Below are 16,319 nucleotides of genomic sequence, written 5' to 3'. Positions count from 1 at the left end.
AGCACTGCTAAACCAGCTTCACTAGCTGGGGTTCAAGCGTTAAACGTTGGCAGGGTCAGTTTCCAATGGCGGCCTGTCCAGCGGAGCCAGGAATTCTTAGTACCCCTGCTGCGTCACAGGTCTGACCGCCTCCTTGGTCAGTTGTTCCGCAGCCGCTGGTGACTGAGGTTTGAACACTGTTTTCAAACCTTTTGCTTATTTCTGTAGACCAACACCGTGTTTGTAAGCAAAGGAGCGCTCGTGGCGTCGAAGCCGACTAGGGATGAAAATTACGGGTTACCGCCCATAAGAATACATGGAACCGAAATATTTCTAACCAGCTTTTTTAATTTCACGAGACACCTATGATGTCCTTATTCGGTACAGAGTAACCATGAACAGCCAAGAACAGATCGTGAAAGTATGAAATCTCATCACCGAGGCGAAGTATATTTAAAACAGCGCGAAAAGTATGGGTGTGCGAGTCGGAGGGCGACCCATAAAAACACAAATAAACACACCTTACCGCAACATTTTTCTCGTTTCGGTGAGCACTAGAACTGTGGTGGCCGGTCGGCAAACATTGGCTAGCGCTTTGAAGAAGTATGCTTCGTCATTGCGGAGGCGGTCTACTTTTAAAACTCCCCGAATAATCGGTGTAGTGAATCCGGACACCCCCAAAATGCTCAAGTAGCGAATCGCGTAGTTTTGTTTACAGTCGGATATGTTGCCGCATGGAGTAAATTAGCTTGATAACACTGTCGCTGAAGTGATACATCTTAGACAGTGTAACATTTAAAAAGCAGTTGCCAAAGGCAATACGATAATATGGACCGAACGAGAATCGCCCATTGCAGCAGACGACAGGGCGCAGGCGATACCCACTCCAGCCGCCTCCAGCTCCGGGTCGTCTGCTAGCGACAGCGCCGGTGGTGCATTGTCATCTGCAACTCTTCGCGGTCAGTTTACCGTGCTGTAAACGGTCCCGCAAATCGCCAGACTTGCAGTATTTGCAAGTGAATGTAGTGTGCCATGCAACATGATTTCGGAGCGTGATACAAGACGTTCACTAAAACATGAGTAGGGTTCAACGCTGCTGAACAAAAAAAAAAATGTGGAGGTAAGTTGTGTTTACATGTGTTACCCTCCAAACTCGCACCCTCATACGTTTCGCGACATTTTAAAAATACTTCGCCTTGGTGATGAGATTTCATACTTTCACGATCTGTTCTAGGATGTTCATGGTTGCTATGTGCTAAATTACGACATCATATGTGCCCTGTGAAATGAGACAACTGCTTTGAAATCTTTCGGTTCAGTGTATTTCTAAGGGCGCTAACCCTACTTTTCACCCACAGTCGGCCCAGCTTGGCGACAGTAGCGCCACCGCAACGTGCTTACGTCACAGATCGGTGTTGGTCTATTGGCGTAAGCCTTTTTTTCAGCGCCAGTTGCCACAGCTTGGCGAGACAAGCGCCACTGTATCTTGCTTACGTCACAGATAGGTTTTGGTCTATATATTACCATACCATACGCTACTATAGCAATAACCCTCTAAGTAGCGGACGCGGTCGTACTCAAACTGAAGAACAGACTGTAACCTTATTGTTACCTGGTCGTTTGAAAATAGCGGCTAAAAATTTGCTAACAGTACGTCTTTGCTTTCAAGGTATTTAGAGCTGCTTTTTTTGAATCCTCTGCTCTGCGCGACTTTGCGACGATATTGCGCGACGATATTAGCCTACGTGTTTGCACTGGCTCTCACCGAGACAGGAAATAATAACGAAATTATGTACAGCTGTCTCTCCTCAATAGCTGCTCGTGTAACCACGAAAAAAAAACAACTCTGTCTTTATCTGGTAATATTGCTAAAGAAACCACGTATTTCTAATTAAAAAATTAAAAAAACTTCGATTAGCAACGGGTTTCTGTCGTTTTGTGAAATCCGTTCTCGCAGCATTTGCACGAGCTTATTTTGGTGGCAATTCTATATGTCACAGTTTCTCCTCAGATGTCTTACGTATGTGATTAGAACCAATACTAATGCTCCGTAAATGAAGCTTTATAATAGTTCAACAACAAAGCTATATATTGTGAAATGAAACAAAATCGGGCTCTAAATTTGATTTTAAATGTTCATATTTACAGGCACAGAGCACCGTTTCGATATAGGTGATAGATTGCAGCACGTATAACATGCCAGGCGGCCTAGGAGCAACACAGTTGCTCTTTTAATTTCAGTTTATGCGTAACTGTTAAATGATTGAATGACTTCATAATGGTCTCGACCTGATGCATTACTTAAAATAGCCCTCCATGAGCTAAAAAAAATAATCTCACTCATTTCATGACTGCTATGTAACGCTATTTTTTTTGTTCCTGTTTACAATTGCATTGACAAAACTAATGTATTATGGTAATTAGAAAATAGGCTAAAATACTAGTGTAATGTTTAGACCATTTTGTAATGCATTATTATCATGAGAAGACGGTATATTTTCTAAACATTCTCTTTTTTAATATTAGGCCGGAGCTCATAGTAGCTCCGCAATGTGTTAATGTGGTTCTAGAGAGCTATATTTCATAACAGCTGAAGCGCTGAACAACCAATAGTAAAAAAGCACGGAAACGCTCCCTCATGTTTTATGCCTTTTCGCTCCTCGCTAGATTTTTATTTCTTAATGCATCAAGCTATATGTTTCATCTTTGCTCGAAGTAGTACAGAAGTCATTATTCTTTTTTTTTTTTCAATTTGTCATATTTTCTTGGGTGGTATAACAATTGTTTCGTATTATCGGTAGTAAAGCTATTCCGAAGAAGAGGTTTCAGCTGGGCGGCCAGTAACACTTTCAACGTAAGCGCGGATTCCAAAAAAATTGGTTGCAGGCACCTGTGATAGATATCATTGTTTTTATCACGTGCATTTTCTAAGGCACCTTATTTCTCTCATTTCTAGATTTAACAGCAACTGTGCGTCTCGATGAGTGTTGAGCTTGTAGTTTCCACTGCACGTTGCATAAGTGTCGTTAGAGTGGTATTTTAATATGCTAACTAATTTAGTTTTCGTGATAGCTTGGGTTTTAACAGACCATTTGCCATTTAGAAAGTAGTAATTTTAAACATTAGCTTTGAAATTAGTCTAGTCATCTGTATCTTAGAGGAAACGTGCTTCCGTTTCTAAGGCCATAGACTTCCTTTTATTCCTGGCTGTTAATGAAGCCCGAACATTGAACCACATTTGCGTCATTGCCTGCTGCGCCATAGCGCCTTATTCAATTGACAGCCTTGTAGTATAATCAGAAGCGCGGAAATGTACAGAATGATTGTCAGTAATGTTCAAACAGCCTTACTCAATGCGTACCTGAAGTAGTTAAGCATTTTGTAGCAGCTCCTAAGACAGGTGGAACGTTGCGCAAGTACAAATAAAGCGCTGTGGTAGTAATTAAGATATGTATGCATTTGTCGTACTTAAACGCAGGCACGAAACAATTGCAACGGGCCTGAGTTACTTGGCCTATGTCCTCGCCAAGTACCCAGACGTCCAGAAGAAGGTACGGCGAGAGATTGAGGACGTGGTCGCGGAAAAGGTAAGTGATCGAAAGCGGCCCAATAGAGTGTCGGTACGTGAGCAAAGAATAACCCTCTCAGTTTACCAGTCTTCATTTAGCGGATATATTGAGGCTGCATTGCATTAGCCAGCTGGTCTCAAAATAAAACATAGGCATGCCCGCTTCTTGCTTTTCTCGCTCGCGCAAGGTACATCACTGTGGTCGCGGCTAATATTTCACCCAATTATGACACAAATGATTCAGAGGAAGGGGGGCGGTGGTATTTAAACGTGGTGACCGCTGATGCTTCCAAACATTTCCCGCGCTGTCGTAGCGAAGAACGGAGCACGCACGTGGACAATGAAGAGAAAATGTGTAGTTAGAACACTTGAGAATACTTAGCCCCTCTTTCTCGGTATTGTCGTCAGCCTTAAAAGTGTATTGCAGAATAATTCAAAGGCGCGAAATATAGGCCCAATTGCATAGCAGTAAACATTTGGTGATAATATTGTTAAATCCGTTATAGCGTGAAAAGAGGGGCGTTTTGTCCTAATTTTTAAAATCGATTTATTTGCTGTTTTTATGCGATATTTACCTGCTACAAAGTTTCTGGTGATATGGGCGTGGTGCAATGCAGTTTCAGCTGCACATATGGCGCTGTCTGATACGCCATCAAAAGGCGGAGTTTCACCCTTGTCCTCTGCATCAGCTACGGAGCAAATCCGCACATGACCGTGGCGGCTACAAGGTTTGACCAAGGAGGTTACATAGAACTTCTGGAGTGGCGGTCCCCCATGGGCACCAATGCGAGCGGGTGAAGCCGGCTGAGCCAGCGGCGGCCATGCTGCAAGGGGCAAAACGCACGCGGCGCCGTCCAGCGCAAGCGCATCGCGCGCATTTCGCGAGCACGTGCGCGCATGTGAATTTAAAAAAAAATTCATTTAATTTATTGAAGCCTTAAAGGTCCGAGGGCATTACATAAAGCGGTGGCAATAACATTGTATAACAGCATACGAACACCAGTTCAAGAAACAAAACAAAGAAAGAAAACAAAACCAACCAACAGACATTAACAAAATATACAAGTGCATTGTCAAATAGAACACTGAAGGTGACTTGTTAGTTTTGCTCGGAAGACTTCACGATCTTTGCATGAAGCAATAACGTCCGGTAGAGCATTCCATTTGGCTATTGCATCTAGAAAAAAAGAGTTATTCATTGCTGCAGTGCTGCCAAAAATCAGATTTATCGGGTGACTGTGATTAAATCGACGGGACATTTTGAGGGAGGTTGCAGGAGAGGGTGCCGGTTGTGAGAATAGTAAAAAAAAGAATGAAGGAGGCATAGATAATGCGGCGTGATTGAAGGCTTCGGAGGGAAAGAGTTCGTTTTAGGGCTGTGATGCTGGTTTCACGTGAGTACTGTGACATGATAAATCGCGGGGCACGGTTTTGGATGGCCTCTAGATTATTAGCGAGGTATGCTTGGGAAGGGTGCCAGATGGATGAAGCATATTCTAGTTTTGGGCGAACATAGGTCTGGAATGCGAGCTGTCTGATTAGGGGTGGTGCTGACTGTAAATTTCTCCGTAAATAACCAAGAGTGCGTGAAGCCTGCGAGCATATTGTTTCAATGTGAGTAACCCCTAATAAAGTTGATGTTAGGCGGATGCCAAGGTATTTAAAAGATGATGTTCGAGCAATGGGAGTGGAACTGATACAATATGTGCTGTTATCAGAGCTGCGCGTACGAGAGAAAGACATTTGCTTAGGTTAAGCGGCATGTGCTATTGCTCACACCATGATCCAACTTTGGCGATGTCATTTTGAAACCTAATGGTGTCCTCAGGGCCTGTGATAGCGTTATAAATGACACATTCGTCCACGAAGAGTCGAAGTTTTGTTTTTGTGTTAGTTGGGAGGTCGTTTATGTATATGAGAAATACTAACGGCGACAATCCAGCACCCTGAGGGACACCTGATGTTACGTCAATTAGCGATGAGTTATGACAGTTGACGGATGTAAACTGTACACGGCCTTTCAGGAAGTTCTCAAGCCAGATAAGGAATGTCTTGGGGGTTCCAAGGGAGGCATGTTTAACTAGTAGATGATTATAGCGAACACGGTCAAATGCCTTTGAAAAGTCAAGAAATATGGCCTCAATTTGTAAGCGGTCGTCCATGTACTGAAGGATGTCGTGTGTGAATTCGGCTAGTTGATTTTCACATGACAGAAACCTACGAAAGCCGTTTTGAAGCGGATAAAAGTATAAAATTTTAATGAAATTATGTTGTCGTCAAAATACATTGTATAGGCGGCCAATATTTTGCTTTCATACGCCTTACATTGTGATAAGAGGGAATGTAATCGGGGCCGAGCTATCATATTGTTCTAAAGATTTTTTCACTGCTTCTTGGACCAAAAAACACTCTTGCTCTGCGGCGCACATAGCACATCCGTAAACTGAGTTTCAAAATTAGAGCACACAGTTGACGAACACTGTTTCGGGAGGAGAATATGCCCTTAAATCTGCATTGCGGCACGTATGCTTCGCTGACAGTATGAAAATTTTCTGTCCAAATGAGCGGCATTCGTTGCCTGCATAAACAATATTGAAGCAACTAAGTCTGTTACTTTAATGATAACAATAGCATTTCAAAACTATACTAACACTGCGACTTCTAGAACTAGTGCGACATCTTTCAAACTCTTTTGGGTAACACGGTGAGAAAAAATGACAGCCTTTTAATAAAAATGTTTCAAACTGCAAAAGTGTTATGATGATGCTACAGAATGAAGTGCAGGAAAGAAACAAATGATCGTGTCTTCTTTCAGATGTTTCTGCCAATAGCTAACCAGGACGCCCTTGCCAATGCCAGATGTTGGTTTCTTTCAAGCGGTCAAAATATATATATATATATATATATATATATATATATATATATATATATATATATATATATATATATATATATTGTGAGCCTTCCGTGGATGTTCTTTAATTTGTACATGCCATGATCTTCCTCTTTCATTTGTACATACCATCATCATCGTCCCGCGGCGCCGGCTCCGGCACGCGCCTGTGTTTTGTCACCGGATTAAAACGCTAGACAAGGCATCGCTGGCCTTACCGTCACGACCTTGCCGTCTCAACCTAGCCTTCTTTCACAAGTGGTGGAGGTCGAATTCGATCCCCTTGCTGCCTCTCGCTGGAGCTACGTTCCGGTCGCCGTTTGGCAACTACCACCATAATCATGTCCACCGAGAGCAATCCCGACCCGGCCGGACCCTCTACCTCAGCTGCACCGATGCCTCCGACTCTGCCCACACGTCAACGCGACCCACCGCTGTTCGCTGGTCGTCGTGACGAAGACGTGGATGACTGGCTTGACACATATGAACGCTGCAGTGCCTATAACCGGTGGGACGATGCTTTGAAATTCCTCAACGTTTCGTTCTATCTAATTGAGGTCGCCAGAAACTGGTTCATTAATCGCGAACCCCACACTACTAACTAAACCACTTTCAAACAGCAATTCCGCCAATACTTCGCAGACCCGGCAGTTAGGACTGAGATCGCGAGAAACAAGCTCGCTTCCCGCCTTCAAGGTCCCGATGAATCATATGCGTCTTACATAGAGGCTGTTCTTGCACTTTGTCGGCGCATTAGTCCCACCATGACGGAACCTGAACGTGTGCACCACGTCTGAAAAGGGATCAATGCTATGGCATATCATACCTTAGTTGCCCAGAATCCTTCAAGTGTTGATTCAATTATTACGACCTGTCAACGCTTCGACAAGCTACAATCCTCTCGATTACAGCCCGGCTTCGCAACTGGTCCGACCTCTGCTGACCTTGATCTGCGGGGAATGATTCGAGCAATCATCCGCGAGGAGCTTCAAGCCCTCAATCCTTTCTGTCGACATGGCTGCGATCATTCTTCCGCACCTCCTAATGACGCTGTTCTCCGTAACATGATTAAAGAAGAGTTAGCTACCATCAGCTGCCTTATGACATCCGAACCTTCTGCAATCCGCCCAGCGCCGACCTACGCGCACGTCGCTCCATCCCCCCTTCTTTGGTTCCCTCGCCCCAACCAGCACCAACATACAATCACGTCAATGCAATGGCGATGGCTCATCCTACACAACCCAATTACGCACCTTGGCGTCCCCCCCGACCAGTCTGCTATTACTGCGGTATTAGAGGACATATATCCCGCTTCTGTCGTCGCCGCCTCCAGAACGAGCGCCGTGGTTACGACTCCTTCGAATGCGACATGCCTTCAACCTCATATTATCAACGCCGGTCTATTCCAAGCCCACCTCGACGATCCTCCCCACCTCCAGTATCTTCCTCTGAGCCTCATGGGAACCGTGTATCCCGACGCCGGTCCACATCCTCATACCGCCGCTCAGTTTACCCTCTCCGCCCCGCAACCGTTCTCCCTGTCCGCCATCTGGAAAACTAAGTGTTGCAGTTTCCGGAGGTCAAACTGCACTCTTCGAACTTACTAAAAGTCCTCCTGATCGCCCGTATAACGTGATTGCTGTTATCGCTGAAGGTTTACCGGTTGAAGCTTTGATTGATACAGGGGCTGCAATTTCTGTCATTCACGCTGATTTGTGCTACCGTTTGCGAAAAGTGACAACCCCATATGATGGGCCTGAACTCCGTGGAGCCAATGACGTCCCTTTGCGCCCTTCAGCGAAGTGCACCGTACGAGTTGTTATCGACGGCATCCGCCATCATGTGCAGTTTGCTGTGCTCTCACCTTGTGCGCATTTCATGATTTTCGGATGGGATTTTTTGTCAACCGCTTCAGCGTTAATTTCTTGTGGTGACCGTGTTATCCATATGACAGACAGCGATTTTTCATCTGACTTTTCTGAACGACATCATCCCCTCGTTGCCGCCGCTGATACTGTTTTGCCTCCTCAGTGCAAAAAACTGCTTACTGTTGTTTCTGACCACATCACTGACGGGGACCTACTCATTGCACCGTCATATGGTCATCTTCCACGCGGCATCGCCTTCCCGTCAAGTCTTGTCCGGTTACACAACGGCTAAGCGACAGTAGTGGCCACAAACACTTCACGTGAATCCCTCGTGCTCCCAAAAGGAACTTCTCTGAATTGTATGGTGGATGTTCAACCTTTTTCCCTGATGGTACTCACCGCCCCTCCGCCTCAGCAACGTGTTTCGTCAGACGTCTCTCTTTCTGTTCTCGCAAAGACTATTAATCCTAAACTCCCGCTGAACCAACGCCAAGAACTGCTGACATTGCTTCGACACCACCAGGCCATTTTTGATGCCACTTCCACACCTCTGGGACGGACTAGTGTTGCGCACTATCGCATCATTACTGAAGGTAACTCTATCATTCACGACGGCCTTATCGGGTTTCCCTCTCTGAACGAAAAGTAATTGAAGAAAATGTAAATGACATGCTCCATCGCAATATAATTCGTCCTTCAATAAGCCCATGGTCCTCCCCAGTAGTGCTAGTTAAAAAAAAAGGACGGCTCGGTACGCTTTTGTGTTGATTACCGCGCACTCAACAAAATTACCCGCAAAGATGTATATCCGATGCCGCGAATTGATGACGCCCTTGACTCTCTCCAAGGCTCCGAACATTTCTCGATATTGGACATTCACTCAGGTTATTGGCAAATACCTATGCACGAGGACGACAAAGAAAAGACCGCTTTCGCAACACCCGATGGCCTTTACGAATTTAATGTTTTGCATTTCGAACTTTGTAACGCACCAGCGACATTTGAAAGAATGATCGACACTGTACTTCGTGGCTTAAAATGGAGAACCTGTTTGTGTTACTTGGACGACATTGTTATCTTTTCGGCAACCTTTAATGACCATCTCACGCGCCTGAATAAGTCCTCACCTGTCTCGCTTCGGCAGGCCTTCAGCTCAACACCAAGAAGTGCCACTTTGCACAGAAGGAAATTAGAATATTGGGACATCTGGTCAGCCATGAGGGCATTCGCCCAGATTCCTAAAAAATAATCGCGGTCTTGAACTCTGCTCGTCCACAAAGGACTACAGATTTGCGCAGTTTCCTCGGCCTCGCGTCCTATTTCTGGCGTTTTATAAGGCATTTTGCAACTATTGCTGCACCACTTCATGAGCTACTAAAAGCACGCAGCCCTTTCGTGTAGACTGAGCAGTGCGAAACTGCTTTTAATGACCTCAAGCACGCCCTCACATCAGATCCTGTTCTTGGCCACTTCAGTGACAGCGCTCCAACTATCCTGCACACCGATGCCAGTGGTCACGGTCTTGGCGCTGTACTTCTGCAGCGTGATGCAACATCGCGTGAGAAAGTGATTGCCTTTGCCAGTCGGACTCTCACTCCAGCTGAGAAAAACTACACCATTACCGAGCAGGAGTGTCTTGCTGTCGTCTGGGCTGTCCAAAAATTTCGCCCTTACCTATACGGTCGGCACGTCACAGTTGTGACCGACCACCATGCTCTTTGCTGGTTGTCTTCACTCAAAAATTTGACAGGCCGACTTGGACGCTGGATTCTACGCCTGCAAGAATACCATTTCGACGTCACTTATAAATCTGGTCGCCAACACCAAGATGCCGACGCTCTCTCTCGCTGTCCCCTTTCAGAATCCACTTGCTGCTTTTCTTCCCAATTCATTTCCACCTCTGACCAGAGCCGACCATCTCTTTGCCCGACTTATATCACAACCGTTTGTTTTGACGACTCTGAGAACAAGCATGCTCTCCGCTCACAACAATTAACCGATGCCTACTGCCGTCCTATCATCGACCGTCTTATCGGCGCTTCGGATCCTCCCAATGCTAGGCTTCGCCGACAGCTTCGCAATTTCAAGCTCGAAGATGGCATCTTACTCCGCTACGTGTATTGCCCTGATGGAACTCGCTGGATCCCAGTCGCGCCGCGTGTGCTTCGCCCACGTATACTGGCGGCTCTCCACGATGACGCTACTGCAGGTCACCTTGGTTTTGACAAAACCTACGACCGCGTGAGAAAACGATTCTTTTGGCCTGGCTTATCTTCCACCGTTGTCAAATACGTCGCATCCTGCCCTCTGTGCCAACGTCGCAAACGGCTGACTTCTTCGCCCGCTGGCCTTCTACAACCTCTTCCTTGTCCCACCACGCCATTCGACGTAGTCGGCATCGACTTATATGGTCCCCTACCTCGCTCCTATGGGGGTAACCATTGGATTATAACAGCTGTCGACCACCTCACACGCTACGCTGAGACAGCACCTGTACCGACTGGTTCCGCTGAAGAAGTAGCGAATTTCTGCGATCAATTGTATTGCGCCATGGCGCTCCTCGGGTGCTTCTAAGTGACCGCGGTACAGCCTTCTTATCGAAAGTCGTTGCCGAAGTTCTTCACGCCTCATCCACCCTTCATAAGACAACCTCAAGCTACCATCCCCAGACTAACGGTCTGACTGAGCGATTTCATCGCACCTTGTCGGACATGATATCAATGTACATCACACCAGATCATCGAAATTGGGACACTATTCTACCATTCGTCACATTCGCCTATAATACAGCAGTACAGCGAACTACCGGTTACTCTCCATTTTTCCTTGTTTACGGCCGTCCTCCCACTACCATTTTCGACGCTTCCTTCATCTCTACGCCCGACTACTCCTCATCAGTACTTACCCATTTTTTATCTCGTGTGGCCAGATGCCTTCATCTTGCCCGCCTCAACACGGCAGCGTGCCAGGAAGTCCGCAAAGCTCGCTATGATTCTACACATCGAGTGGCCTCTTTTCGTCCTGGTGACGAAGTACTGCTTTACACACCATTGCGCAGCCCTGGCCTTAGTGACAAATTCCACCACCGCTACGTAGGTCCCTGTGAGGTCATAAGCCAAACTTCTCCAGTGAACTACAAAGTGACGCCTGTTGATCCCCCAGCTGATCGACGCCACCGTGGAACTGAAATTGTTCATGTGTCTCGCCTGAAACCGCTTGTGCGCCGCGATCCATCGTTTATGTAGGAGCGGCCAGGCTGGCCGCTTCCGACCCCCCGGGCAGATTGTGTGAGCCTTCCGTGGATGTTCTTTAATTTGTACATGCCATGATCTTCCTCTTTCATTTGTACATACCATCATCATCGTCCCGCGGTGCCGGCTCCGGCACGCGCTTGGGTTTTGTCACCGGATTAAAACGCTAGACAAGGCATCGCTGGCCTTGCCGTCACGACCTTGCCGTCTCAACCTAGCCTTCTTTCACAATATATCGGAAGCCCTTAGCACTCCTTACGTGCTGTGAATCTTTAAACTTTGAGACAGTTTCGCTTCTATCACGCGTTTATTTTACCCGAGTAAGACCCGCCTTAGCTCGGTTTTACTTCGCTTTGCGTAGTTTACATTTGATTTTGAATTCTGCTCGCAGAGACCTTTTAAGCGATATATGACGATGTTGTAGATTAAAGTTCAGTTGTTAATGAAATCACCTAATTGAAGCTCATTAGCTAATACCAGCAAATCGTATAGTTCAATATCTCGTTCTCGATACAAGCTATTTAATGATATATGACTTCATGCTGTAGCGGAAAGTTGAATTTATTACAAAGAAGTAATTATTTATTTTTATTTATTTTATTATTGATAGCAATTAGGGCTTACAATAAGTCCAGTGCAATTATACTCGACATAAGCTATTCAGCGACATAACACTTGAGGCTCTCATACTTGACATAGTCAACACAGCACACTGCATAAATGCTCTGTGCCGTAGGATCCAATAATGGTGCTGTATAATATACAACTTTTTTGTTTTTCTTCCGTGCGATCCAAAAGAGCGTGAAGGTATCCAGACAAATGCGAAGTAGCGTAGAGCAGCAAATGGGATGTTATATATGGAAGCGCCCCGTCGCAATATCTCCTTCTTGCCCTTTGAAGATGGCGGACGCCGGCTTCACTTTTCACGCACCGCTTTTCTACTCCAGACCCTACTTGTGGCGCCATCTGGGAGCCGTTGCGTTAAAAGGAGAAAACTGAATATAATTAGTGAAAACACTCGCTGCGGTGGCTCAGCGGTTCAAAAGCTTGGCCACTGAGCCCGATAACTCGGCTTTGGAACTGACCGGTTCGTATCCGCTGGAATAGTCTTTTTGCGTGAAAGCAATACAAGTGGTCATGACTGGTCACTGTTCCCCACAGAGGCTCTGTCACTCTCTCTCTTTCTTAACTGGTGCACTTGAAATAACCGCTGGGGAGAGTATGCGTTGGAGCCGGTATAGCTGAAATAGTTTGAATTAAAAGCTATTGGTTGTGACCACGCAAAATACCTCAGCCAATGAGAGCGCGGGCGCAAAGGAGATAGGACAAGGCTCTTGGTCGGTGGTGGTGAGCGTATGAATGCTTTCGCACTAAAAGTTTTGCATGAGCATACAGGAAAACAATGAAATACATAGGGTTTCTATGTAACTTTGGTCTCTTAAACGGGGTCCTCGTATAAGACTGTACGTGGGCAATCCACCTGTGTGGCAGGTCAACGTTCACTGATGCCGGGCAAAAAAGGTAGAAAAAAGGCAGCATAGAGCAAGCTGGGCTACACGATAAAGTGGTGGCATTACTAGCCTAAAGTGTGTATGGTCGTCAAGTAAAGTAATGAACAAGCTAAATAAATTGCAGTATTAAATCTGAATAGTGTGCACTAAACACAACCAAATGCTACAAGCGCCGAGTAAATTTGCTAATTTATTAATGTTTCTAAACATAACAGGGGAACATTTTCCACTGGGCAATAGCCTATACAGGCAGCAGACACATATTTTCCATACTTCAGCAGGCATGTAAAGTGCGACTAATGAGGTTGCTGGGCTATCACTCCCGACGATGCACGGAAAAGATCAACAGTGAACTTACCAGCGTAAAATAATTTATAGCGACCTTCTGGTTACTCACATAAGAATGCCTGCAAACCTTACAGGCGTTCAGACACTTATATCGTTGAACGAACACTATTGCCACCACGAATATCACCATTATCTTTTCCTGTATTTTAAAGGAGGAGGACCTGTGAATTACATTCTATCACAAAACCATACAGTTCAATTTCCTCATTTTTTCATGCCTACAGCCGATAAAAACGCTTGAAAACCCATGATTTATGATACCATAATAAATATTCATACCTGCCCCATCTGAAGCCAGAGCGTTAGTATGAGCAGCAAATGTTTTGCAGTGGCGTCGAATTTGCCTCTTAGCGCGCGAGCAGCATGTTTAACAGCTCGCGATTTCTTCAGTCTTTGATAAAAGTTATGGGAAAGACAGGGCCTCAACAATAGTATGTGCCGTAGTTGTATATGGAGAAGAAAAACGGCTTCACTATTTCTAGATTCTATCAAAGCCTAGCCTTAGTGAGCTTAACAGCACAATTAAATCGAATGAGTATGCATATTCTTTAAAACATTTGAACTACTGTCAAGTTTTGCGCAAGTGCTGCATACCTGAATTTGATGTGCCCTTTTAATCCAAGTATCTTTCAGGGCAGGCTAGATTTCGACATCCTGGTGAAAGAGCTGAACTACTTAGACCAGGTCATCAACGAGACGCTGCGGCTCTATCCACCCGGTCTCACGTAAAGTATCTCAGAAATTTACTTCTTGGGAGTTTTCTAATAATCCGACAGGTTGTGAAAATGAATCTCGAGCCACTTTTTTTGCACGTGCTTTTGAGCAGTTTCCGCGCACGCTGACCACTTGCAGGATTTTCGAGTCTGTACCATGTTGTCTGCCATGCACGATTCGTCCAATCTGCTAAAGAAAATGTTTTTATTTTTGTATTTATTGCAATAATTTTACGCAGGCATGTGATGACTTTACACAGCTGGAGATGGTTGTAATGCAGCACTCTGTTGGCACGGATGAAAAGTTTCGCTGTTGGCTCTTTCATCGGCAATTTTTATAGTAGGAGCTCCACTAATATTCTGTAATCGCAGTATTGAGTTTCCGCGCCAGCTTGCACCTGCCATCCCGATTAGTTTAATTGCGATGGCTCAAAATTTAGCCAGATAATAATCAGACCAGAGGGGAGGCATAAATGAAAAGTCGCTCACTTGTCGCTTCCTATTTTTGTCTAAGCCGCAAAAAATGTAACAAAGCCAATTTACAGCTAGTGATTTTATGGCTTCTAAAACCTCTCACCCAAACATGGGCACGCCTGCTATTATCTTCCAATATTTTTAGAACGATCGGTTGCGTTTGCGTCGTCGACACTCGCTATCTTCTAGGAAGGATAACTATGCATCGCTTTTTTGTGGTGTGTACTTTCTAGATTTCTCGCTCATTTGCACCAAAGTTGCGTGTCTTTGTGGTTTCGAAAACACGCCGCTTCCAGGTGGTTGCGGTGGTTGACATCCACCCCGTTCAATAACTGCTCACTTTTGAAGAGAAAATGCAGACCAAAGCAAGGACCCGTTACTTTCCGGAAGCACCGCGCTCAACAATTAAGAGCCGAACTCTTCACCGCAATCTCATAGATAAGGATGCTGTTCGTTTCCGCATGTTTACACAATTGATGTTCCGCACACCATCCGTTTACCTGGTGTCGCACTACAAATATCAATTATCCTCCACATGGCCATCGTGTAGCGAAACAAAAAACTTACACATGATCCTAGAGATGTGCACGAAAATATGCGCGTTTTATTTAAAACTATCTACTAAGAATCAACCGCAGCCTTTGACACGTACGTATAGAGAGCTGGCGGCATTACTATGTCTATAACTGTGTAGTATCACTCCGCTTTTACACACGAGTTCAAACACTGCTGTATTATACACTGTACCTAATCTTCACTTTGTACCCCTCGACTATGACCATGCTTCCCTCGCGCCTGACCCTGCTTCTTCCCCTCTATATTTCTTCTCCAAGTTTCCGACTATACACCTTCGGTTCAAGGGAAGCACGTTTAACCCCATGCTTTTCTTTCCTGGCTTCACACGCCAAATTTTCAGACAGCTTTTCTGATAATATGTGTGCTGATAATAACGTTCAAAAAGAGAAACCGGGAATCTCATCGAACTATCTATTTGAGAGAAACCAGTCTGGGCGAATTAGATGGCTTTCTTTAGGTAGTCGATACGGTTCCTTTTCCAGGGACACTTCATTCCTTTCGGCGTGGTGAGAAAGCATGATCAGAGAACACATTCAAAGACGCCACGGGGCTCAAAGGCCGAGCGCGACTTGCATACAAGCTAGGACGAAATAGCCCGCATTGTCGACAATACTTGTGTATATTGGTGAGGTGAAAGAACTGCCATTGAAAAAGAATGACTTGAGGGATTTGTCCGACATGTCTTACTGCCGTCGGGCCCGTGCGAGCGCTTCGTTTCGCGCTGCTTCTAGCTTTCTCCTCTTCTACTAGCCCAGGCAAAAATTAGGGCTTTCGGTTTCTAGAGGCGAAAAAGATTTTGAAACTTCTAGCTTGCCTATTGGTTCTTTTAATTCACACCCTCAAATTCAATCAAAGAACCTTTAAATAAACATCTTCAATTTCGATATCAAGGGAAAGCCTACAAAAGCTTCATTCGCGCAGCTGTTGTTTGCGAATTGTGTGCTTTTTGTGGTAATGATCAGTTAAGAATGAAATAGATTCATACAAGCGGCACTTTCCTAAATTTATCCATTTCGATCATAAATAATCTTATTTTTCACTCGATACTGAGCATCGACATATTGTACAACTATCAATTTTGTTATTTTGTGAAAGTGTCAAGACGCAGTGCTGAATAAGTGTGTTGACATCCGTGAAA

General features: G+C 45.1%; 1 protein-coding gene across 1 annotated transcript in view; it reads left to right on the top strand.

Moving 5' to 3' along the window:
• Positions 1-16,319, top strand: part of LOC146209762 (cytochrome P450 3A14-like) — a 133,030-nt gene that overhangs the window by 77,113 nt on the left and 39,598 nt on the right. Inside the window, exons 10-11 of the mRNA XM_084587452.1 lie at positions 3,458-3,566; positions 14,052-14,143. Of these exons, the coding sequence (XP_084443578.1) occupies positions 3,458-3,566; positions 14,052-14,143 (201 nt within the window). The remainder of the gene's footprint in view (positions 1-3,457; positions 3,567-14,051; positions 14,144-16,319) is intronic.

The sequence above is a fragment of the Amblyomma maculatum genome, chromosome 1 (assembly GCF_055883805.1).
Source record: "Amblyomma maculatum isolate TAMU_Amacu chromosome 1, ASM5588380v1, whole genome shotgun sequence".
Taxonomy (NCBI): domain Eukaryota; kingdom Metazoa; phylum Arthropoda; class Arachnida; order Ixodida; family Ixodidae; genus Amblyomma; species Amblyomma maculatum.
The sequence above is the reverse complement of the archived record's forward strand: the minus strand, read 5'-3'. Positions and strand labels throughout refer to the sequence as shown.